This window comes from Mesoplodon densirostris, chromosome X (genome assembly GCF_025265405.1).
Source record: "Mesoplodon densirostris isolate mMesDen1 chromosome X, mMesDen1 primary haplotype, whole genome shotgun sequence".
NCBI classification, from domain to species: Eukaryota; Metazoa; Chordata; class Mammalia; order Artiodactyla; family Ziphiidae; genus Mesoplodon; species Mesoplodon densirostris.
Genome location: NC_082681.1, coordinates 76,883,117 through 76,908,570, shown reverse-complemented (window position 1 = coordinate 76,908,570; position 25,454 = coordinate 76,883,117). Strand labels below are relative to the sequence as shown.

At 39.8% G+C, this 25,454-nt stretch overlaps 1 protein-coding gene and 1 long non-coding RNA gene across 4 annotated transcripts in view; one reads left to right on the top strand and one right to left on the bottom strand.

The window, feature by feature from the left end:
• PHKA1 (phosphorylase kinase regulatory subunit alpha 1) overlaps positions 1–7,806 on the bottom strand; it is a 131,974-nt gene extending 124,168 nt beyond the window's left edge. For all 3 annotated transcript variants that reach the window (XM_060086309.1, XM_060086310.1, XM_060086311.1), the window contains exons 1-2: positions 7,305–7,806; positions 6,409–6,567 (exon numbers count right to left, since the gene is read on the bottom strand). In XM_060086309.1, the coding sequence (XP_059942292.1) occupies positions 6,409–6,567; positions 7,305–7,382 (237 nt within the window). In that variant the 5' untranslated portion in view covers positions 7,383–7,806. The remainder of the gene's footprint in view (positions 1–6,408; positions 6,568–7,304) is intronic.
• A 92-nt stretch (positions 7,807–7,898) lies between these two features.
• LOC132482265 (uncharacterized) lies at positions 7,899–22,888 on the top strand. The gene is made up of 4 exons (XR_009530886.1): positions 7,899–8,189; positions 19,877–19,962; positions 20,101–20,305; positions 21,484–22,888. It is a non-coding gene; the product is annotated as an uncharacterized LOC132482265 (long non-coding RNA).
• Positions 22,889–25,454: the final 2,566 nt, after the last annotated feature.

Genomic DNA, 25,454 nt, shown 5'->3' with positions numbered 1-25,454 from the left:
ACAGAAATATTTATCTGGACATTTTCCCTAAAGAATAAATGAACTTCAATTCAGGATAATTGTAAAGGGGAATTGTTAGTGCAACTCAACCCTCTTTCCCTGAAAAAAAAAAAAGCCACAAACTTAAGTCTCAAGTCATCACTATTTCCCTTACTAGGACTTGATAATTTCTAAGTAGTTAGTTTTCTAATCATAACACTCCAAAATTTTGATTACCAGTTATAACAATGTACTATATTAGTTAGTATAATGCATACAGTAATAATATAATAAGTATATTTAATTATAATATAGCATAGTAACAGTTATACTTGTTATACTACATGACACTAGAAGAGCCCGTCAACACTGGCATGGGTAGGCAATATGTTTTGGAAGAATATAGCACCAAACAGCTTCTCCATTTCTCTAAGCTTTCTGTTTCACAGTCCAGAAGAAATACAGCCAGGTTACTCCAGGGAATGCTGCCTCAGAGGTGGCTTCAGGACACCTCTGAAAACTAATCTACTTGGGAGCTGCGCCATTCTCTTATTCCTTCAAAATATTCAAATGGGACTACAAGCAGTAGGCAGGACAAGGATAAGCACCTATTAAATTATGTTCTAATGCTTTATGAAATCTTTTACTGAGGGAAAAATAAATTGTTTCCTTGGGAGAGTTCCTTTCCTTAAGTAATTTCTGTCTACAGATGGTCCCCTCCCCTTACAGATCAAGGGAAGAAATAAAGAGAGAGTGAGAGTGAGAGACAGAACAAACAGGCAGTGCATGATCTTGTCACCTTTTAAAGCATGAAGCATTTGTTATAAAGTAATGAAACTGACTGCAACCCCTACAAGAAAATCTCTATCATTACTCTGATCCTAATGAAAGAGACCATCCTTTAATATACTGTTACAGACAGCATTAAACACAGCCTTCTCACTCGATGGGGTGACTTTATTCAATTCTGAATTCTCTTCTACATGTCACCACATACTCACAGATTTCTATCCCATCCTTTCAACTCTCTTTACCACCCACCCTGCTACTACCATCTACATTTTCTTTAAACAGCAAACCTGGGAGATTATAGATGCAGTGGAGGAGTCCTGATTGCCATCTACTTTTGTCCTCTTGGAATGGCCACTGTCAGCCATTTCTGTACTCAAGTCCCAAATTCCAAGTCAGGATAAAATGAATAGGAAGCATGGAGAGGTAAGAATGAAGGGAAGTATCTGTAGTTTGTATTCCCCCAAACTGTCCATTTCCTGATTCAGGTGCACTAGTTGGCATTAATTATACATGTTTATGCATACACCAGGGCTTCTAACCACACCAAGTGATACCCTCCTCTAATCTATCTTTTTTTTTTGAGGATATGGATCTATGTGTTTGTGAACGGACCATATAAGGATATATAACTATTTATACACAACAATAGCCATGTAAGTATTAATACCATTAATATTAATGTCTCTCTCTCCAGGTATATTTACAATCAGATACATATGAGCATCTAACATATGCAAAGCACTCCACCAGGCTTTGTAAAACATAAAGAAAAGGGAGACAGAACAGATATGTTTTTGTTTTTTTTTTTTTTCTGTACGCGGGCCTCTCACTGCTGTGGCCTCTCCCGTTGCGGAGCACAGGCTCCGGACACACAGGCTCCGCGGCCATGGCTCGCGGGCCCAGCCGCTCCGCGGCATGTGGGATCTTCTGGGATCGGGGCACGAACCCGTGTCCCCTGCATCGGCAGGCGGACTCTCAACCACTGCGCCACCAGGGAAGCCCCAGATATGTTTTTTAAAAACACTAAACTACAAAAAAAGGAAAGAAAGAATGAAAAAAACCCCACTAAACTACAAATACAGTCTACCTAACAATTCCTGGTTATCCTTTAAAACCCAACTCCTCTATGAATCCTTCCTTGTCTTGTTCAAGGGAAATTAGACTTTCCTGCCTGTGTGTTCCCACAAAACTTTGTACTTATCTCCTAAATATGGTACCTACAGTATCTGTCTTAATGCATTGTAACTATGTTTATATATATCTGTCTCGCCTATCACCCTATGAACTCCTTAAGAAAAAGGGGCAGAGACCAGATTCAGAAATAGACCTTTAAGCCAATGGACTAAGCAGATTGTGCTTTTAAAAATATATATTCCATGTCTGCAAGTAACTCTCAAATGGCTTACCAAAAAACCTGTGCACCTGGGGGGGAACGTGTTTATAGAGAGGATGCAAATATGACAAAATGTTAACAACTAGTGAATCTAGATAAAGAGTACATGCAAATATGTTCATTTTACTATTCCTAAAACTTTTCTGTAAATTTAAAATTTTAAAAAATGAAAAGTTGATGTTTAAATATAAACATTTGGTCCCATTTTATTTTTTATATCTATTGTAGGGCTTGGCACATAACAATTACACAAAATTTGCTAAATGAAAAACCGAACATGTTGAAAGGCATAGACCATAAGTAATCTAGAAGTTCCAAGAAAGCAGTCCTGAGAAAGAAGTGATCACTGTGAAGTTGAGAGGTCTATGAGGACAGGAACCACAGAAAAAGTGGGATTGACGACAGGCTTCACAGGTGGAAGAAACAGCTCATAAAATGATTTGGAGGTGGGAATGTCTATGGCTTCCATGGAGGAGGAAATATTCAAAAAGACTGAATCTGAAGTCATAAGACCCAGGAAGTACTCATGACACCACCAAATTCCAACTTCATCTCCTTCTGTCAATCCCTTCACCTGTAAATTGGGGAAAATCATACCTAATTCATAGGGTGTTACAGGAATAAAATACTAGTAATTATGGGAAAGTATACAGTACAATGAAAAGTCTTTACACAAATGTCAGGTATTTTTATCAAGGTACTGTTAGAGGAGTAATGAAGACACCAACCTGGTTGGAACTGGGGGTAGAATGCAGGGGACCAGCATGATATAATATTGAAAAAGCAGCCTAGGACCAAACCCTAAAGAGCCTTGCCTACCAATCCAAAACATTTGGATTTTACTTGTAGGGAAATGAGAACTACAAAAAGATTGCTGAGAATGAAAATACATAATTTAAGTGTTGTTTTAACTTAAAGTCTAAACCCTTTCACTAAGTGATCAGGGTTTAGACTAGGGTTGAGGCAGAAGGGAATAGAAAGGAGAGGATGGATTCGAGAAAACTTATAAGAATTAACAGACTTTGGTCTGCATGTATCAAAAGGCAAAAGGGACAAGTCAAAAATCACCATAAGGGCAGCACTTTTCAAACACTGTTTTATAGAACACTAGTCCAGGAAATTCTGGGAAGGCTGTAAAATCCACCCCCATCTTAGACTCAAAATGCACATCAGTACATCAAAAGCTCTGAGAAATTACAGAGTAAGAAACCTGCTGTTTAACATAGCTCCAAACTTAGTTGATCTAGTATTCCATGGAACACACTATGGGAAATGTTCTAAATAATGTTGCCCAGGTGACTAGTAGAATGAGGACACCAGTAAGAAAAAAAGGGACATTTGGTGAGTTGCTGTTGTTTAGTAGTCTATTTTGTTTGTTTTTAGTAGGGAAGGTGGGGTTTCAGACCTGCTGATTTTGAGGAGCCACAAGATATTCAGGTGCAACTGATCAGAAGACAAATGAAAATCTGGGTTTGAAACTGAAGTGAGGTCAGAGTTAAAGATGAAGCTTTGGAAGTCATTCTCATAAAGGTAATAGTTAAAGACACGAGAAAAGATGAGAGACTACACAAGGAGAACAAAACTGAGGAAGAAGTAGAACTGGGGGCAGCCAAAGAGCTATCTCTATTTGTGTGTCTATTTATTTTTATGGGTGTGAGTTTTTATCTGTGTGACTAAGAGAAAGGGCATTTGTAAAAACATGTATGTGCATACTTCTATTCTCAACCTAGGATAGAACAGTCACCTAAACCCTTGTCCCCTCTTCATCCAGAATTCTCTTTAGTTCTCTGACATTATTTCTCAGAGAGAAATCTAGGTGAGAGTTGGAAGGAAGGGTAGAAATGATTAACAGTCAATGGTTTGGGAAAATCTACACAGTAATGGAAAGCTCACAGTAGGTAGGAATTTAATCTATGAATTTATTCTGTTTGATTTCACCTATGCTCACTTATTAGCCATAGATCAGTGATTATCTCTGGCTGCATTTTAGAATTACCAGAGCAGTTTTTTTAAAATATTGATGCCCCTGGGGCTCCACTTACAGAGATTTATCTAAATCGTTCTAGGGTGAGGTCCAGTAAGGGTAATTCTTTTTTTTTTTTTTTTTTTTTGCTGTACGCGGGCCTCTCACTGCTGTGGCCTCTCCCGTTGCGGAGCACAGGCTCCGGACACACAGGCTCCGCGGCCATGGCTCGCGGGCCCAGCCGCTCCGCGGCATGTGGGATCCTCCGGGATCGGGGCACGAACCCGTGTCCCCTGCATCGGCAGGCGGACTCTCAACCACTGCGCCACCAGGGAGGCCCAGTAAGGGTAATTCTTAAAAGCTTCTCAAGTCATTCCAATGCACAGCCAGAGTTTAGAACCATTCGCACAGACAGAGTTTAGAACCATTCGTGTAGAGTGGGGACAAATCTAGCTCATGGTGTGTTTTTGTAAATAGAAGTTACTGATTAAAAAAAAAAGAACTTACTGGAACATAACCACGCTCATTCATTTATGTATCGTCTCTGGCTGCTTTTACATAGTAGCGGAAGACCTGAGTAGTTGCGTAGAGATCACACATGACCCACAATGCCAAAAATATTTACAATCTGGCCTTTACAGAGATGGTTCTCTGATCCCTAGTTTGAATTAACTAAGTCAAATTTGAGAAGAAAATTAATGAGACTTAATAATACAATCTATTTTAATTTATAATGAAAGTTGGTAGAAATTTTAGAATTCCCAGAGAAATGTGGTTTTTTTGAAGATGTTTCCTATTGCCATAATGTTTTTGAGGCATCCCAAGATTATTATTGAGGTGGTATGGAAAATATTTTTGTGCTGTGTGAAAAATTATTTAACGAAACATTAAAATTTTAGAATGAACAATTTTCTGTTCATTTTTCCCCTCTTCCTCTGTTACATTCTTTCTTCCTGGGCCACAGAAGGAAAAATGTCAACTCTGCAGAATGATTGATCAACAAGGAGACACAGATTTCTTCTAACAGTGTTGAAAAAGAAATGTGTCAAATTGTACTGGATATAAAATCTTGGGTATTGTTCCACCAATATCAATTTCTAGCAAAACAAGACAAACAAAATACTGAGATCAAAGTAGCAAAACATTAGAGTAGGACATAGGATAAGGGAGGGGAGTAAGATTACAGATGATTTTTTAAAACACTCCTCTATGTTTTCCAAATTCTCACAATGGTTATGTATGTTTTCTGTAAGTCACAAAAATATTGATCTGTACTTCCTGGGCTAGAGCAAAAACTCCAACAATTTTTTCTGGTGGACCTAAGTACCTCTTAATTATGGCTTGAGGGAATAAGAAACACCTGCTGTTGCAGAGGACAACACAGTGAAACTTTCCTGTTGCCAAGGACTATAACCCCACAATATGTTGGTGTCCTTAAAAATAACCAAATCTCAATATTCTGATTTATAGATGAAGACTGGAGTTCAGATTGCCTAAGCTGAGGGAGACCACTTGAGAAAATGGCTGGTGTGGAGAGACTCTTTTCCACTAATGGAAAAGAATTCACATACACCTTACAGCTGACAGCAGAGTACCTTAACATTAAGAGTCTCATGTAGCCCAGAATATTATTTTCTTGGTCATTCAAGAGGACGTAGCATCCTGTGTCTAAACAGTTCTATAGAGGATACATCTTTACTGAGGGGAGGGCCTTAAAAGTTGGCTTAAAGGCATCTGTTGACTCTGACCTTATTTTGCCCCAAGGGGTGAGGGTGGGTATGGGGGCAGGGAGGACACACAACAAACTCTGAAACAGTGGCCTAGGTATAAAAATCAACAAATAATGTCTTTTACTTGTGTCTAGTTGGGAAAGTCTGCTAATTTGTATCAGTTACCCTCATATAAATACCATCTATCATTTTCAAAAAAGAAGTAAAATGGTAGATACCTGCCTCTGAAAATTCTTCTCAATGAGAATAAATATGCTGGAGACTACAAAATACATTTGCTTGGAAAGAGGATTACAAATTTTAGCAAAGATCTGAGGATAGGATTTTCCACTGTAACAGAACAGACTGTGCCCTCTCCCCCTGAATCAGCAAGTTTCATATTTCCACTGCAAAAAAAAAACCTCCGTACAATACAGGAAAGCTTTATGGAATGCAATTTCAGCAAGGTGAAGAAAGAGTGAGAGGCAAAACATATCTGTCTTAGCGCCTGTGGACTACATTTCCTTCCTCCACTCCCCAGTTCCAGAGTTCTTTGTATTTTTATTGAGTACCTGCTCCAGTTCATAGGCCTTTGCCTTATCCTCATCCCGGTCTGCATTCTTCCGATAGGCCAGTCCCAAACCCCACACAGCCAAGATGCTGTACACATTATCCCGGACCCAGGCATCTTTCTGATCATAGCTGGCTGGAAGCAAGCCAGTCACTGGATTCTGTAAGGACAAGAAAAAGGGGACAGGCAGGTAACCATAGGGTGTTAATATGAGGAAACAGAATCTATCAAATGGGTACTGAGGGACTTTGGTCTTTCTTCTATGTCCCCACTCCTGAATTCTATAATCTCCTCTTCTGACCAAGTGCAAGCAAATGCTATCTTGAATAAAGGGAAAGAGCTGGCTGAAGCCTTACAAGTCTGAAATGTGGGAATTCTTAAAAGAAAGGTGTTTTAGAAAGAATGAACTACCAACGAAAAATCAGCATTAAAAGATTAGAAAAACTACAGTGAACAGTATATACACGGTACTTCAGATCTTCACAACAGTCTAGTCTTAAGATGGGTAAAAGTTCTCCTACCTCTTTTTCCTTCAGAGGAGGGGAAGGAGATGACTCCCAAGCCTGCGGAGGGGGCCGGGGGCGGTGTCGATAAACAAGCTTCGACACATCTTACAATTCCGGCCCCTGGAACCCAGCAGTGGTTTGGGGGACGCGGAGGGTTGGTAGGGGGGACTCAGAAGCTCTGACTCAGGACTCGTGGCTAACGGTGCCTGACTCTGGTTCTGTTCCTGGCCCAACACCTTTTTTCACGGTCCTTTACGGCCTCCCCAGCTAGGTGGGGGGAGAAACTGTAATACACCCCCCCACACACACACACACAGGTTCACCCAGGGTCTCCGTCCAGGTTATCACACTGCGCACCCTCGGTGATCACAAGCGACACCCCATCACTTACCTGATGGCACAGTATGGTCTGATGCACCAGCCTAGCATAGCCGTCAAGCCGGACCCCCGAGTTACTCCGGCTCCTCATCGCGCTCCGTTTCCAATCCCCGCAGAGAGACGGCCGCAGTACCACAGGGGCCCACGATTTTCCAAGAAAGGAGGCGCCAACGCAGCCCCACCCTCGCTTTGGGAAGCCCGAGTACCAGGCCCGGGCACAATCCTACCACCGCTCGGGCCTGGAGCCGGCTGTCCCGGCCAAGGCGGCCTCCGTGGCCACCACAGCCCCACGCGCGCCCGAGCCTCCCGTGCTCTAGAGCCCAGCCAGAGTGCCTCTGGCGCCGCTCGCCGCCTCTCTTAAGCCCGTCCGGCCTCCTCGAGTGACTCCTGCATCCTCCACTCCACTCCCGGAGACCGAAGACAGCCGCGGCACAGAGCCTCCAGCGCGGCCGCCAGCAGCTGCAGGTCACAGGCCGCGGCGCTGCCTCCACCTACCACGAGACGCAAGCCGGAGGCGGGGCTGACGCCCTGTGTCCCAGCAGCTGCGCGCGGCGCCTGGGGACTCGCACCGCCCCTGGCGACCCAGCCCGCCCCGCGGACGAGAATGTGTCACCGTAGGCAATGTGCTATCAGGGGGTTATTTTCGAAACACCTCAAATGACTATTTCAGTTGTCCACACTTGCTGTGGACACAGGATGTTAGGGAGGCTGTTTCTTCTGCCGGACTAGTTTTAGGAACTTATAGTAATTTCAAACTTAAAAGGAAAGAACGATCGTTTGCGTTCAAGGTCTAAAGAATTGGAATTTCCGGGTCTTTATTGTATTTTATCCTTTTGACTCAAAGCTCAGATTCAACTCCTTACTCCGATCCAAACCAAACGAGAAACAACTCCCTAAGGTAAATACTTTATTCCTCAGGAAATGACGAATCGGCGCGCTTGGGAAGGAGTGGGCAGTGGTGTGCTTTGAGGAAGCGAGTGCCCCAAGCGGGAACTGGGCTGGGAGGGAGCGGTGCTCAGGACAGCCTTGGCCGGAGAGGAGCTGGAGGAGTTTGTATAACGGCTTTGGAAGGCTCCCTCGTGCGTACATAGGTCACAAGGCTGAGGCAACAAAGACTCAGCTGAAAATAAAGGCAGAAAGGGAAGCTAGAAAGGAAACCTGTAGGTAACGCTGATCACTGGCCGCAGGGTAATTGGACCACACCCCACTAGGTGTCCTGGCCCCAGGGCCTTTGCTCCCTTTGTTTACTGCCCCAACCCCCACATCTTGATCTCCGTTGATCCAAACCCTGCACGTCCTTCAAGTGAAGGGTTGAGTACCACCTGCTCTCTGAATCGCGGGGTAAGAGAATTAGACCGATTGACCTTTCAGGTTCAACTCGGAAAATCTGTGATTCTAAGCCTTCCCTAGCCACCTCACCTAGGCCACAGTGATTTTGCATTTTCGTTTATCTTTTTTCAATTTAATTTTTATTTTATATTGGAGTATGGTCTCTCCTCGTAAGCTCCCTCCGTTCCAACCCCACCCTCCCCCCCGCCTAAATTAGCATAAAGTCAGGCACTAGGAGGTGACTAGCAAATATTTGGTAATGATGATGAAGAAAGAGGGAGGGAATGCTGAAGAACTCAGATCTGGGACTTTCGGGTTCAACGGCCAGCCAGCGATATAGTTAGATACAGAGATACATTTAGAATTCTCAAGCAAATGGTTTCCATCGCATTCACTGGCTATGCAAATGCCATGACTGGCAAATAACAAGCTACTTAAAGGCCCAGGTACACATGGGGAGAAAAAGTCTTTCCAGGGAAAGCTACTTCATTTTGGAAGAAAGAGTGCTTGCCTGCCCCTACTCTGGTCCTAACTCCCTGACATCTTCCTCTTGGCCTGTTGCCTCAAAAGCCCTTTCTCTACCCTTGTCCCCTTGAAGCTACTGCCTTCTCTTTTTCTTCACCTCATCATCCTTTAAAGATGTTTTAAAAAATATTAAAGTAATATATGCTCACTAAAGAAAACTTGGAAAGTATAGAAAAGTAGAGCAAATCACCCTTAATTCCTTCTCACAAACAACCACCTGTTAATATTTTAGCTTATTTTTTCTAGTCTTTTTATTCCTTCTGCATAGACCACCTTCCCTGGCAAGTTATTCAGAAGTATGAATAGTTAGAAAAGCCAAAGGTAGTGTGTCACCAAGGAAGGTTAACTGGCTGGGTACCAAGATGCCTTGTTGGATGGCATTACCTTGGTGCTTTCAACCTCAGTCCAGCCTGGACCTTTCCATCTCAGAAACTTGATCTCCTCAGTGTCCCTGAACTGGTCAGTCTCAGGAGGCTGACTCATGCTGATTAACTAACTCGTGAGAGACATGTGTGAAAACCAGGATGCTGGTTGTTGATGAGAAATAGAACAGTAACAGTTTATTTTATATTGGAGTATAGTGGCCTGACCACCACATTCCCTTCCTTTAATAATGTGTAAGCCTCCCTCCTTACCAAGTGCTATTTTGTTTTTTTGTTTTGTTTTGTTTTGTTTTTGCGGTACGCGGGCCCCTCACTGTTGTGGCCTCTCCCATTGCGGGGCACAGGCTCCGGACGCCCAGGCTCCAGACGCACAGGCTCAGCGGTCGTGGCTCACGGGCCCAGCCGCTCCGCGGCATGTGGGATCTTCCCGGACCGGGGCACGAACCCACGTCCCCTGCATCGGCAGGCGGACTCTCAACCACTGCGCCACCAGGGAAGCCCCTATTTTGTTTTATACAATAACCCTATGAAGTAAATACTATGATTAACCATGCTTTAGAGATGGAGAAGCTAAGGTGCCATAAGATTAAGTAACTAACAAGTCTGTTCTATGTGGGCTTCACTGTCTCCTTTTTCTATGCTTCCATGGTTCACTGACACATTCTTGCTTTAGATATGTCAAAACTATCCACCCAAATTATAGTCAAATCTTGCTTGTCTGGAAGCCATTATGTTTCTTGAAGGTGATTTTTCCATTTGATTCACCATACATTAATTTTATAGTTTAACTCTTGAATAACATTTTATTTCCAAGTTCCTGGGAATATTTTATTGTTGCTCCCTTATATTACTTGAAAGTTTTAATCATACTAATTTTCAAAAATTCAAAAATTTTTAAACTTCACATTTTATAAATGTTTTCCATGGTTTTGCATTTTATGTTAATGTCAACATTAATCTTCCTTCTAGATGTTCCAGTTCACTTAGCTATTCTCTCATTATTAATAATAAATCTTTTATTATTACATTTCTTGAAAAAAGAGACTCTCAACCACTGCACCACCAGGGAAGCCCTGTTTTGCTTTTTATCCATAACACTCTTAATTCCTCTATAATTTATTTTTATTAATGGGTTTAGATAGAAATTTAACAATGTTTTCCTAAATGTTAGTGCCAATTGCATTAACATCACTTAATGAATATTCTTTTCCCATTGATTTGAAATGCTACGTCAAGTACCCATGGGTGAGTTTCTGGATCACTAGTCTGTTCCATTAATCTATTTTTCTATTCCTTCACCATTGTTGAACTGCCTTGACTATTCTTGAGCTTTAATCTTCCATAAGAACTTTAGAATTATCTGGTCAGGTTCTAAGGAAAATCCCAATTTTTATTGTGATTGCACTGAATTTATGGATTCATTTGAGGAGAATAGATATATTGAGAATATTTAGCTTTCGTATCTACAATGTCTGTTTATTTATTCAGACCTTCTCTTATTTCTTTCAGTAAACTTTATAGTTTTTTCCATGAAACAGTTGTACTTTTTTGTTAAGCTTATTTTTTGGTACTTTATAGTTTTTGTTGCTATTAACATTTTTCCCTGTTATATGTTAATTGGTTATTATCATGTATAGGAAAATGATTTTGTATGTTTATCTTATATCCAGTCTCTATGTTAGCTCACTAGATGTACTGGCTTAAAGGTGATGTTTTTGGATTTTCTAAATAGACAGTCATATCATTTGCAAATAGTAACAGTTGTGTCTTTACCTTTCAAATCTTTATAACTCTTGTAGTGGGTATAGTGGTTATCATTTCTTGTTCCAGACTTTAACGGACTGATTCTAATGTTTCACTATTAAATATGTCTGCAGTAGGTTTCTGGAAGTTACCATTTATCACTTTAAAATAATTTCTTTCTCTCCTTGGTTTCCTAGAACTTTATCATTAATATTATTATGAATGAATGTTGAATTTTATTGGATGCTCTTCCTGCATGTATTGAAAAAGTCATATAGTTTATTCCTCTACTTGGTTAATGTGTGAATTACATCAATAAGTTTCCTTTTGATGATCCATATTTTTATCCATATCACTTGGTCATGATAAACTATTCTTTTAATATGCACTAGATTCAATTTACTAATATATTTTTAGAATTTTTGCTTCATTGTTTTTAAATTATATCAGCCTATAATCTTTTATTTTTATGCTGTCCTTGTTTGGTTTCAGTAACAAGGTTATGCTTGCTTGTGAAATGATTTTGGTAGTTTCCCATCTTGTTCTATTCCCTAAAACTGTCTATGTGAAAAGAAAAGCATGTGTTCCTTGAAGTCTTGGTAGAACTTATCGGGCAGAACTTGCTGACCTGGTGTGTTTTGGAAACAGGTGGCTTTATGAAAATGATTTCAATTTCTTTTTGGGTCATTGTTGATAATAATACTTTCCTAGAAGCTTGCCAATTTAATCCAAGTCAGAGTTTCTTAATCTTGGCACTACTGACATTTGGGGCTGGATGATTCTTGGTTGTGGGGGCTGTCTTGTGCATTTTAGATGCTTAGATGTCAGTAGCACTCCCCCCCCACGCCCCCTGCCCCATACCACCACCTAGGTTGTGACAACCACTCCCCAGATCCTGCCAAATATCTTTTGGGGGTCAAACTTTATTAGTAGAAAGTTGTGCAAAACTTTGCTTTTGACTTTTCTGAATCTGAATCATGGCCACTTTTGTAATCCTGACAAATATCTTTTGGGGGTCAAACTTTATTAGTAGAAAGTTGTGCAAAACTTTGCTTTTGACTTTTCTGAATCTGAATCATGGCCACCTTTGTACTCCTGACATACTTTATTTGTGCCTTCTCTCTTTTTTATTTGATGAATCTGCCCAGAAGTTTGTCTCTTTTATGACTCTTTTCCAAGAGCCTGTTCTTAGCTTTATTGATTGATTATATCTTTATTTTTGTATACCTCTGTGACCTAATAAATGGACAACTTTAAAAAATATTTTATTATAAAAAAAGAAAATGTATAATACAATAAACCCCACCACCTATCTTCAACAATTATCAGCTAATAGCTAATCTAGTTCCTGTCATTTATACTCCCATTTTCTCTTCCTCCTATATTATTCTGAAGTAAATCTCAGACTTCATATCCTTTCATCCATAGATATTATATATTAATACTTATAAAAATAAGAAGACCTTATTAAATATAACCACACTACCATTATTATTCCTAAAAGTACAACTCCTTAATATCATCAGATATGCTTCCTTTGTTCAAATAGCTCAACTGTTTCAGATATGAGTGTGTGTGTTTTGTGTGTGTGTGTGTGTGTGTGTGTGTGTGTGTGTGTGTGTGTGAAGGTGAGAGAGAGAGAATGAAGCTCCAAATAAGGTCCATGCATTGCATTTGGTTTATATGTCTTAGAAGGTTTTTAAGTCTCTTTTAAGCCATAGGTTTTCCCTCTTATATCTCCTTTTTTCCTTGCAATTTGTTGAAGAAATCTGGTTGTTTGTCTTGTAGGGTTTCCCCAGTTGGACTTTCCTGATTCCATTCCCATGGTATTAACATATTCTCTGTCTTCTGTATTTTCTACAGATTGGTGTTTCACTTTAGAGGCTTAATCAGATTCAGGTTCAGTTTTCTTGGCTAGACTGCTCATATGGAGTTCTCCCATCAGGAGACACATAATGTCTGGTTGTCTCTCAATGGTAAGATCCACTTATTCATTAAGAGTTGCAAAATAGTGATATTCTATCATTCCGTATTCATTTATTAGCTGAAATTCTTTTATAAAAAGAAAATTCCCCTCATCTACTATTTTGTACCTAGTGGTACAGTTCACATAGGAAAGGCAGGATAAATGCCTTTATTTATTGACTTGCAAAATAATGAGTTAATTATCTATCATTCTACAAATGTGACCTTTTTTTAGTATTATCATAAACATATGGATTTAAACATTTGATATATTTCAATCCATTACAGTTATTCTCCTTACTGATGCTCAGATTGTCCCATCTTTGGTCCTTACACTCTGGCCTCTGTGTCTTTTTGACACAACCCTAGTGGTCTGTGATAACCTCCTTGTTTTCTGAGAAATCAAGATATTGAAGGTTCTACTTGTATGTTTCCTACCTCAGAATAGAAATCAGCCATTCCTCTCAAGAGTCCTGGTTCTTTTTAGTGTGAAATGGTATTTGGAAATAAAAATCTGGGTCCTGGGCATCGTGATCCTTCCAATTTAAATTCAGGGCTACAGTATAGGATTTTTACTTCACCTCAACAATCTATACCTCCTTTCTCCCACAACAAATATCCTGATTCTCAAAGTAACAACATAATCACTAGTTTGCTTTATTCCACAATATAGAGACAACAGTTTCAGAATAACAATACCAACACCATACCACCAAAAATATGATTACTTACGAAGAGTTTAAGATTCTTTTATAGATTTTTTGTCCTTACCTTAAGATGTATCCTGTTAGGGATATACATTAATGTTGCTGTGTTTTAAAGTCACTTTCTGTGTTATTATGTCACCATCTGGATACACAGATTCATTTGTTTCATTTTGCTTTTGATTTTTAGGGATTGCTTTTTAAAAAAATAGTTTCACAATTTTGTAATATATTTACATGGTTTCAAAGTCAAATCTATGGAACAAAGTATACTCAGAGAAGTCTAGTTTTTAATCCCTGTCTCTTTATGCTATTCCTTCATACTCCCTATAGAAACAAATATGTATATAGGTATTTCTATCTCTTCCCTTCTTATGTGGGTGGTGTCATATTATGCACAGTTTTTTCCACCTTGCTTTTTTTTTTTTTTAAAAGATGTTGGGGGTAGGAATTTATTAATTATTTATTTTTCCTGTGTTGGATCTTCGTTTCTGTGCGAGGGCTTTCTCTAATTGTGGCTAGTGGGGGCCACTCTTTTTTTTTTTTTTTTTTTTTTTTTTGCGGTACGTGGGCCTCTCACTGCGTGGCCTCTCCCGTTGCGGAGCACAGGCTCCAGACACGCAGGCTCAGCGGCCATGGCTTATGGGCCCAGCTGCTCCGCAGCATGTGGGATCTTCCCGGACAGGGGCACGAACCCGTGTCCCCTGCATCGGCAGGAGGGCTCTCAACCACCACGCCACCAGGGAAGCCCCGGGGGCTACTCTTCATTGCAGTGCGCGGGCCTCTCACTATCGCGGCCTCTCTTGTTGTGGAGGGCATGCTCCGGACGCGCAGGCTCAGTAGTTGCAGCTCACGGGCCTACTTGCTACGCGGCATGTGGGATCCTCCCAGACCAGGGCTCGTTCCCTGCATTAACAGGCAGATTCTCAACCACTGCGCCACCAGGGAAGCCCCTCCACCTTGCTTTTTTTAATGAAAAATAAGTCCTGTAGATCACTCCATCAGAGTATATATATTCTTAATTCCTTTTCAAAGCAATAGATTACTTCATTTTGTGGATGTACCAGACCTTTATTGATGGAACATTTGGATTGTTTCTATCTTTTTCCTATTATAAATAACGCTGCAAGAAATAGACTTGTGCGTGTCTCTTATTCATTCTGAAAGTCTGCCTTTTAATTGATTAATTCCACCTGTTTAAGTGTATTATGATTGCCATATTTGGAGAGTTGTTTTCACCGTTTTGTTTTGTACTTTCTTTTTACCACACTTTCTGACATTTTCTCCTTCTCTTGAATTGATAATTTGTCTATATCCCCTTTTGTTTCCTGTGATGGCTTAGAAACTATAGTTTGCATTTGTATTCCTTTAGTGGCTGCCCTTAATTTTTAATATGTACAATTAACTATAAAATGTTTTAACATACCTAAAATGATTCAGTATTTCTATTATTTTTTTGAAACACAACAAAGTTTGTAGCATGCTTTACTGACTCATTGAACAACACTTCTTTTCTCATCTTGTTATTATTACCTGGAGTTTTATATTTATCTTTATTTGTAGTTTACCTTTTCTTGAATAGGTAATATACTCATGCGATTCAAAACTCAAACAATAAAGGGTATATTGTGAAAAGTCTTGCTCCTACTCCTCTCCCATCTTTCCCATTCACCCTCTACCTCCAATCAGTTAATCTCAATATATACATACTTTCCAGAGTTTCTTTATGTAACTATGAATATATACTCTATTTTATCTCCTTCTTACATAGTATAGCATACTACACATTCTGATTGGCACCTTTATTTTTCTTCCCTTGGATATCTTTCCATATCAATACAAATAATCTTCCTCATTCATTTATATGTCATAATATCCCATTGTGTGATTGATCCTTAATTTATCTAATCAGTACCCTGTTGATAGATACTTGGATTGTTTCCAATCTTTTGCTATATGCTAAAGTTGAAATAAATAATCCTGTACACATTTTATTTTATGGATGTTCAGGTATATTGGTAAACACCCGGAAGTTGGATTGCTCTTTCAATGAAAAAATGTATTTTTTGTTTCAATAGATATAGCCAAACAGCCCTTTATCAGGGTAGTATCAATTTGCATTCCCACCAGGAATGTATGAGAGTGTATAATTTCCCACAGCCTTGCTAGTAGAGTATGTTATTGGGCTTCCCTGGAGACTCAGTGGTTGAGAGTCCGAATGCTGATGCAGGGGACACGGGTTCGTGCCCCCGTCTGGGAAGATCCCACATACCATGGAGCGGCTGGGCCCGTAAGCCATGGCCACTGAGCCTGTGCATCCGGAGCCTGTGCTCTACAACGGGAGAGGCCACAACAGTGAGAGGCCGGCATACCGCCAAAAAAAAAAAGAGTGTGTTATCAATTTTGAGAGTGGTTACAAATCTTAGTAGTTATATTTGGCATTTTTCTTATGTGACAGAGGACAAGAATCTTTTTTTTCTTTAACATCTTTATTGGAGTATAATTGCTTTACAATGGTGTGTTAGTTTCTGCTTTATAACAAAGTGAATCAGCTCTACATACACATATATCACCATATCTCCTCCCTCTTTCATCTCCCTCCCATCCTCCCTATCCCACCCCTCTAGGTGGTCACAAAACACCAAGCTGATCTCCCTGTGCTATGCAGCTCCTTCCAACTACCTATCTATTTTACATTTGATAGTGTATATATGTCCATGCCACTCTCTCACTTCGTCCCAGCTTATCCTTCCCCCCTCTGTGTCTTCAAGTCCATTTTCCATGTCTGCATATTTATTACTGTCCTGTCCCTAAGTTCTTCAGAACCTTTTTTGTTTTTTAGATTCCACATATATGTGTTAGCATATGGTATTTATTCTACTCTTTCTGACTTACGTCAGGCTGTATGACAGTCTCTAGGTCCATCCACCTCACTACAAATAACTCAATTTCGTTTCTTTTTATGGCTGAGTAATATTCCACTGTATATATGTGCCACATCTTCTTTATCCATTCATCTGTTGATGGACACTTAGGTTGCTTCCATGCCCTGGCTATTGTAAATAGAGCTGCAGTGAACATTGTGACACATGACTCTTTTTGAATTATGGTTATCTCAGGGTATACGCCCAGTAGTGGGACTGCTGGGTCGCATGGTAGTTCTATTTTTAGTTTTTTAGGGGACCTCCATACTGTTCTCCATAATTACTGTATCAATTTACATTCCCACCAATATTGCAAGAGGATTCCCTTTTCTCCACACCCTCTCCAGCATTTATTGTTTGTAGATTTTTTGATGATGGCCATTCTGACTGGTGTGAGGTGATACCTCATTGTACTTTTGATTTCCATTTCTCTAATGATTAGTGATGTTGAGCATCCTTTCATGTGTTTGTTGTCAATCTGTATATCTTCTTTAGAGACATGTCTATTTAGGCCTTCTGCCCATTTTTGGATTGGGTTGTTTGTTTTTTTTGATATAGAGCTGCATGAGCTGCTTCTAAATTTTGGAGATTAATCCTTTGTCAGTAGCTTCATTTGCAAATACTTTCTCCCATTCTGAGGGTTGTCTTTTCATCTTGTTTATGGTTTCCTTTGCTGTACAAAAGCTTTGAAGTTTCATTAGGTCCCATTTGTTTATTTTTGTTTTTATTTCCATTTCTCTAGGAGCTGGGTCAAAAAGGATCTTGCTGTGACTTATGTCATAGAGTGTTCTGCCTAAGTTTTCCTCTAAGAGTTTTAGTGTCTGGCCTTATATTTAGGTCTTTAATCCATTTTGAGTTTATTTTTGTGTGTGGTGTTAGGGACTGTTCTAATTTCATTCTTTTACACGTAGCTCTCCAGTTTTCCCAGCACCACTTATTGAAGAGGCTGTCTTTTCTCCATTGTATATTCTGGCCTCCTTTATCAAAAATAAGATGACCATATGTACGTGGGTATATGTCTGGGTTTTCTATACTGTTCCATTTATCTATATTTCTGTTTCTGTGCCAGTACCATACTGTCTTGATTACTGTAGCTTTGTAGTATAGTCTGAAGTCAGGGAGCCTGATTCCTCCAGCTCCGTTTTTCTTTCTCAAGATTGCTTTGGCTATTCGGGGTCTTTTGTGTTTCCATAAAAATTGTGAAATTTTTTGTTCTAGTTCTGTGAAAAATGCCAGTGGTAGTTTGATAGGGATTGCATTGAATCTGTAGATTGCTTTGGGTAGTATAGTCATTTTCACAATATCCATTCTTCCAATCCAAGAACATGGTATATCTCTCCATCTGTTGGTATCATCTTTAATTTCTTTCATCAGTCTCTTATAGTTTTCTGCATACAGGTCTTTTGTCTCCTTAGGTAGGTTTATTCCTAGATATTTTATTCTTTTTGTTGCAGTGGTAAATGGGAGTGTTTCCTTAATTTCTCTTTCAGATTTTTCATCATTAGTGTATAGGAATGCAAGAGATTTCTGTGCATTAATTTTGTATCCTGCTACTTTACCAAATTCATTGATTAGCTCTAGTAGTTTTGTGGTAGCATCTTTAGGATTCTCTATGTATAGTATCATGTCATCTAGAGTACAAGAATCTTTGAGGGCTATTTATATTTTCTTTTCTGTTATTTGTTCATGAGTTTTGCCCATATTCTTTTGGATTGTTGGTCTTTTATGGAATGTGAGGGCATCTTCTATCTTATTTGGATCTTGAATCATAGTTAGAAAGGCTTTCCCCAAAACTCCAATGTTATAGAGGAATTCTCCCAAGTTTTCTTCTAGTGCTCTTTTATTATTTTCCTTTGTACATTCAAATCATTTTTTCATTTGTAGTTTATCCTGGTGTACAGCTTTAAGTATGGAACTATTTTATTATTTCAAATAGCTACCGGTTGTCCCAAGTATTTACTGAATAGTCTATCTTTTCTCCACTAATTTAAGATGTCATCTATATCAGATCCTAAATTTCAATATTTATTTGTTTCTACTTATGAACTTTCACTTTTTTAAATTGGTCTGTATGTCTATTTATGTGGCCATACCCTGTGTTTATAATTATTGAAACTTTAAAATGTTTTAATATCTGGTAGGGCTACCTGTCACTATTCTTCTTTTCCAGGATTTCCTGGTTATTTTTGTTTATTTATTTTTCTATATGAACTTGTAATTAGCTTGCCTAATTAAAAATTAACTCTGTTGATATTTTTATTTGGATGATGTTAAATTTACAAATTACTACTTTGTACAGGGTTGCAATAAAATTCAAAGACATGGGTAAGTACATATAATAATTCCATTACAATGCATGATATGTTCAATGTTTATTCCCCATTGGCAATGCATAGCTCAATGCACTGTGCAAAATTGCCATGAGCACAGTACATTAATACAGCGCATATGTAGCAATCTTTGCATAATGTATCTGATGCATTGCCTCCGATGTTTCATATCTCTGATTTTCACTGAATAAGCTTGTGCCTTTAGCATGTCCCAGCAAAGGTAATCAAGAGTGTTCAATCTGTAAAATATATGTATATGTAATATGCTGTATATTATATGTAATGTTTTTAAATATCTATGTTTCCAGAAAAACTAGGAAAGACTGAGAAACTACCATAGAACAGAGGAAGCTAAGGAATCATGACAAGTGAAAATGCAATGGGTGACACCAGATTGGATCGTAGAACAGAAAAATGACATAAATGAAAAACTGGTGAAATCCAAAGTCTAGGGTTTAGTTAACAGTAATGTACAAATGTTGGTTTGTTAGTTTTGATAAATGTAGTGTAAAATGATAACATTAAGAGAAACTGAATTACTGATATCCAATAGTTCTCTGTTACCTTTGCAACAACTCTTTTGTGAATCTGTAATTATTCCAAAATAGTTTATTTTTAAAATTCTCTTTCTAGATTTTATGGTTACCCTCTATTATAATTATGTGTCTATCTCCCTCACTAGACTGTGAGAACTACTAGAGCCTGGACCATTCAGCACTATTCCTGTGTTCATCGACAGTTATTGGGGACAACCGTAGGATGATTAAGGTAAGCCAAGAGGACACTGAGAGGCTGTGGAAAAACTACCAAGTTGTTATCTCCCCTACTTTATATAATGTACCATTCAATTTAATAAGCCAAATGTGTTGCTGATCAACATTTTTATTGTCTCTATCTTCCATCCAGGCAGACATAAAGAAAAAGATATTTGGGGAAACTGCCTTCAAATGTGGAGAGTCCCCTTCTTCCTCCACTTGCTCACCTTCACTCATTTTTTTAAGTGCTCTTCCTCCTTGCCTCAAAATCTTTGGCACAGTAGCTTTGAAGAAGTGGAAGAACAGTGAGCTTGGGTTCTAGTCTACACTCTCACATCCTGGCTGTGTAAACTTGGGTAAATTACTTAATCTCTACAAGCCTGTTTCTCATCTCCATAACTAACAGGATTAAATGAGAAAGTATATGTGACACACTGTATAATTCCAAAATACCATGTGGCCTTCTGCATTCCTTTGTGCATGATTTTTTTACTGCCAAACTTACTCTTTCTCCAGTGCTCCCTCTGTGAATGGTTACCCCTACCCACTTGTCCAAACGAGAACCCAAGTCATCCTTGACTCCTTCCTCCCTCTAATAATCTCCTTCCTGCATTTCAAAATTGTCACCAAGTCCTACAACTTCCTAAATATCTGACCCATCCTCTCATTTTGATCCCCACTGTCACTGCCTTTAGTTTCTCCCTGGACTATAGTAACAGCCTGTTAACTGGTTTCCTTGCCTTCAGATTTGTTCTCCATTTTTCATACTGGTCTCAAATTGGTTTTTCAAATATTTGGCTCTGTTACTCCCCAACTTAAAGTTCTCCTGTGGATTCTCATAGCCTTTAGCATAAATCCAAAAATTTTAGCATGACTTGTGATCTAGCCTGTATGTATCCACCCAGCAGTGCTGCTCTCTTGTTTCTGCTATATCCCTAAGCTTTAGTTATCTTGAATTATTTGCAGCTGCCTGAAATCACTGTGCATTCTCACACAGTTGCACTATTCCCTCTGTCTGAAGACTTCCTTTCATCCATTTAAAAAATGTGCTAAATCTTGTGGTCATTTCTCAGTCCTCATCTTACTTGACCTATCGGTAACATGTGATGCACTTGATCACTCCCTCCTTGATTTATTTTCTTCACTCAACTTTTATTTGTTTATTTTTTAGAAGTATATTAGAATTTATTGTAATTTTTTAAACATTTTATATTGGACTATAGTTGATTAACAATGTTGTGTTAGTTTCAGGTGTAGAGCAAACTGATTCAGTCATACATATACATGAGTCTATTCTTTTACAAATTCTTTTCCCATTTAGGTTGTTGCATAATACTGAGCAGACTTCCATGTGCTATAGAGTAGGTCCTTGTTGGTTATCCATTTTAAATATAGCAGAGTGTACATGTCAATCCCAAGCTCCCTAACTATCTCTCCCCCCCCACCATTCCCCCTAGTAACGATAAATTCATTCTCTAAGTCTGTAAGTCTCTTTCTGTTTTTGTAAATAAGTTTATTTGTATCATTTCTTAAGATTCCACATATAGGGGGAGACCTTCAAGATGGCGAGGAGTAAGAAGTGGAGATCACCTTCCTCCCCACAAATACATCAGAAATACATCTACATGTAGAACAACTCCTACAGAACACCTACTGAACACTGACAGAAGACCTCAGACTTCCCAAAAGGCAAGAAACTCCCCACATACGTGGGTAGGGCAAAAGAAAAAAGAGAAAAAAACAGAGACAAAAGAATAGGGATGGGACCTGCACCTCTGGGAGGGAGCTGTGAAGGAGGAAAAGCTTCCACACATTAGGGAGCCCCTTCACTGGCAGAGATGGGGGCGGCGGCGGGGGAAGCTTCGGAGCCATGGAGGAGAGTGCAGCAACAGGGGTGCAGAGAGCAAAGCAGAGAGGTTCCTGCACAGAGGATCGGTGCCAAACAGCACTCACCAGCCCAAGAGGCTTGTCTGCTTACCTGCCGGGGTGGGTGGGGGCTGGGACCTGAGGCTCTGGCTTCTTTGGAGGTGAGATCCCAGGGAGAGTACTGCAGTTGGCTGAGTGAACACAGCCTGAAGGGGGCTAGTGCACCATTGCTAGCTGGGAGGGAGTCTGGGAAAAAGTATGGACCTGCCTAAGAGGCAAGAGACCATTGTCTCAGGGTGCGTGAGAAGAGGGGATTCAGAGCACCACCTGAATGAGCTCCAGAGACGGGCGTGAGCCACGGCTATCAGCATGGACATGAGAGACGGGCATGAAATGCTAAGGCTGCTGCTGCAGCCACCAAGAAGCCTGTGTGCAAGCACAGTTCACTGTCCAGATCTCCCTTCCCAGGAACCTGTGCAGCCCGCCACTGCCAGGGTCCCGTGATCCAGGGACAACATCCCTGGGAGGACAAACGAAGCACCTCAGGCTCTTGTAATGTCACGCTGGCCTCTGCAGCTGCAGGCTCATCCCGCATTCCGTACCCCTCCCTCCCCCCGGCCTGAGTGAGCCAGAGCCCCCTAATCAGCTGCTTCCTTAACCCCGTCCTGGTCCTGTCTGAACGAAGAACAGACTCCCTCAGGCAACCTATATGCAGAGGTGGGGCCAAATCAAAGCTGAACCCCAGAAGCTGTGCGAACAAAGAAGAGAAAAGGAAATCTCTCCCAGCAGCCTCAGGAGCAGCAGATTAAATGTCCACAATTAATTTCATCTACCCTGCATCTCTGGAATACCTGAATAGACAGTGAATCATCCCAAAATTGAGGTGGTGAACTTTGGGAACAATGATATATAATTTTTTCCCCTTTTCTCTTTTTCTGAGTGTGTATGTGTATGCTTCCTTGTGTGATTTTGTCTGAATAGCTTCGCTTTTACCATTTGTCCTAGGCTTCTGTCTGTCCATTTTTTTTTAGTATAGTTTTTAGCATTTGTTATCATTGGTGGATTTATTTGGTTTGGTTGCTCTCTTCTTTCTTTTTCTATAAATTACTTTTCAATTAAAAAATTTTAATAATTGTTTTTTATTTTAATAACTTTATTTTTTTCTTTCGTTTTTTCTCTTTTTTTCCCTTTTCTTCTGAGCCGTGTGGTTGACAGGGTCTTGGTGCTCTGACAGGGCGTCAGGACTGTGCCTCTGAGGTGGGAGAGCTGAGTTCAGGGCATTGGTCCACTAGAGACCTCCCAGCTCCACGTAATATCAAACAGCAAAAGCTCTCCCAGAGGTCTCCATCACAATGCTAAGACCCAGCTCCACTCAACAACCAGCAAGATACAGTGCTGGACACCCTATGCCAAACAGTTAGCAAGACAGGAGCACAACCCCACCCATCAGCAGAGAGGTTGCCTAAAATCATAATAATGTCACAGACACCCCAAAACACACAAATGGACGTGGTCCTGCCCACCAGAAAGACAATATACAGCCTCATCCACCAGAACACAGGCACTAGTACCCTCCACCAGGAGGCCTACACAACCCACTGAACCAACCTTAGCCACTGGGGGCAGACACCAAAAACAATGGGAACTACAAACCTGAAGCCTGCAAAAAGGAGACCCCAACCACAGAAAGTTAAACAAAATGAGAAGACAGAGAAACACACAGCAGATGAAGGAGCAAGGTAAAAACCCACCAGACCAAAAAAAATAAAGAGGAAATAAGCAGTCTACCTGAAAAATAATTCAGAGTAACGATAGTAAAGATGATGCAAAATCTTGGAAATAGAATGGAGAAAATACAAGAAACGTTTAACAAGGACCTAAAAGAACTAAAGAGCAAACAAACAATGATCAACAACAAAAAAAATGAAATGTAAAATTCTCTAGAAGGAATCAATAGCAGAATAATTGAGGCAGAAGAACAGATAAGTGACCTGGAACATAAAATAGTGAAAATAACTACTGCACAGCAGAATAAAGAAAAAAGAATAAAAAGTATTGAGGTCAGTCTCAGAGACCTCTGGGACAACATTAAATGCACCAATATTGGAATTATAGAGGTCCCAGAGGAAGAGAAAAAAAAGGGGGCTGAGAAAATATTTGAAGAGATTATAGTTGAAAACGTCCCTAATATGGGAACGGAAATAGTTAATCGAGTCCAGGAGTGCAGAGTCCCATACAGGGTAAATCCAAGGAGAAATCTGTCAAGACACATATTAATCAAACTATCAAAAATTAAATTCAAAGGAAAAATATTAAAACCAGCAAGGGAAAAACAACAAATAACATACAAGGGAATCCCCATAAAGTTAACAGCTGGTCTTTCAGCAGAAACTCTGCAAGCCAGAAGGGAGAGGCAGGACATACTTAAAGTGATTAAAGGGAAAAACCTACAACCAAGATTACTCTACCCAGCAAGGATCTCATTCAGATTCAACAGAGAAATTAAAAGCTTATACAAGGGCTTCCCTGGTGGCACAGTGGTTGAGAGTCCGCCTGCCGATGCAGGGGACACGGGTTCGTGCCCTGGTCCGGGAAGATCCCACATGCCGTGGAGAAGCTGGGCCTGTGAGCCATGGCTGCTGAGCCTGTGCATCCGGAGCCTGTGCTCCACAACGGGAGAGGCCACAACAGTGAGAGGCCCGCGTACGGCAAAAAAAAAAAAAAAAAAAAAAAAAAAAAGATTATAAAAGCTTATACAGACAAGCAAAAGCTAAGAGAATTCAGCACCACAAAACCAGCTTTACAACAAATGTTAAAGGAACTTGTCTAGGCAAGAAGCACAAGAAAAGGAAAGACTTACAATAACAAACCCAAAACAATTAAGGAAATGGTAATAGGAATGTACGTATCGATAATTATCATAAATGTAAATGGATTAAATGCTCCAACCAAAAGACATAGAATGGCTGAATGGATACAAAAACAAGACCCATATATATGCTGTCTACAAGAGACCCACTTCAGACCTAGGGACAGATGCAGACGGAAAGTGAGGGGATGGAAAAAGATATTCCATGCACATGGAAAACAAAAGAAAGCTGGAGAGAGGGAGGAAGGCGCAAGAGGAAAGAAATATGGGGACACATTTATATATATAACTGATTCACTTTGTTATAAAGCAGAAACTAACACACCATTTTACAGAAATTATACTCCAATAAAGATGTTTAAAAAAAAGAAAACTGGAGTAGCAATTCTCATATCAGACCAAGTAGACTTTAACATAAAGACTATTACAAGAGACAAAGAAGGACATTACTTAATGATCAAGGGATCAAACCAAGAATAAGATATAACAATTATAAATCTTTATGCACCTAACATAGGAGCACCACAATACATAAGGCAAATGCTAACAGCCATAAAAGGGGAAACTGACAGTAATGCAATAATAGTAGGGGACTTGAATGCCCCACTTTCACCAATGGACACATCATCCAAAATGAAAATAAATAAGGAAACACAAGTTTAAATGATACATTAAACAAGATGGACTTAATTGATATTTATAGGACATTCCATCCAAAAACAAGAGAATACACTTTCTTCTCAAGTGCTCATGGAACATTCTCCAGGATA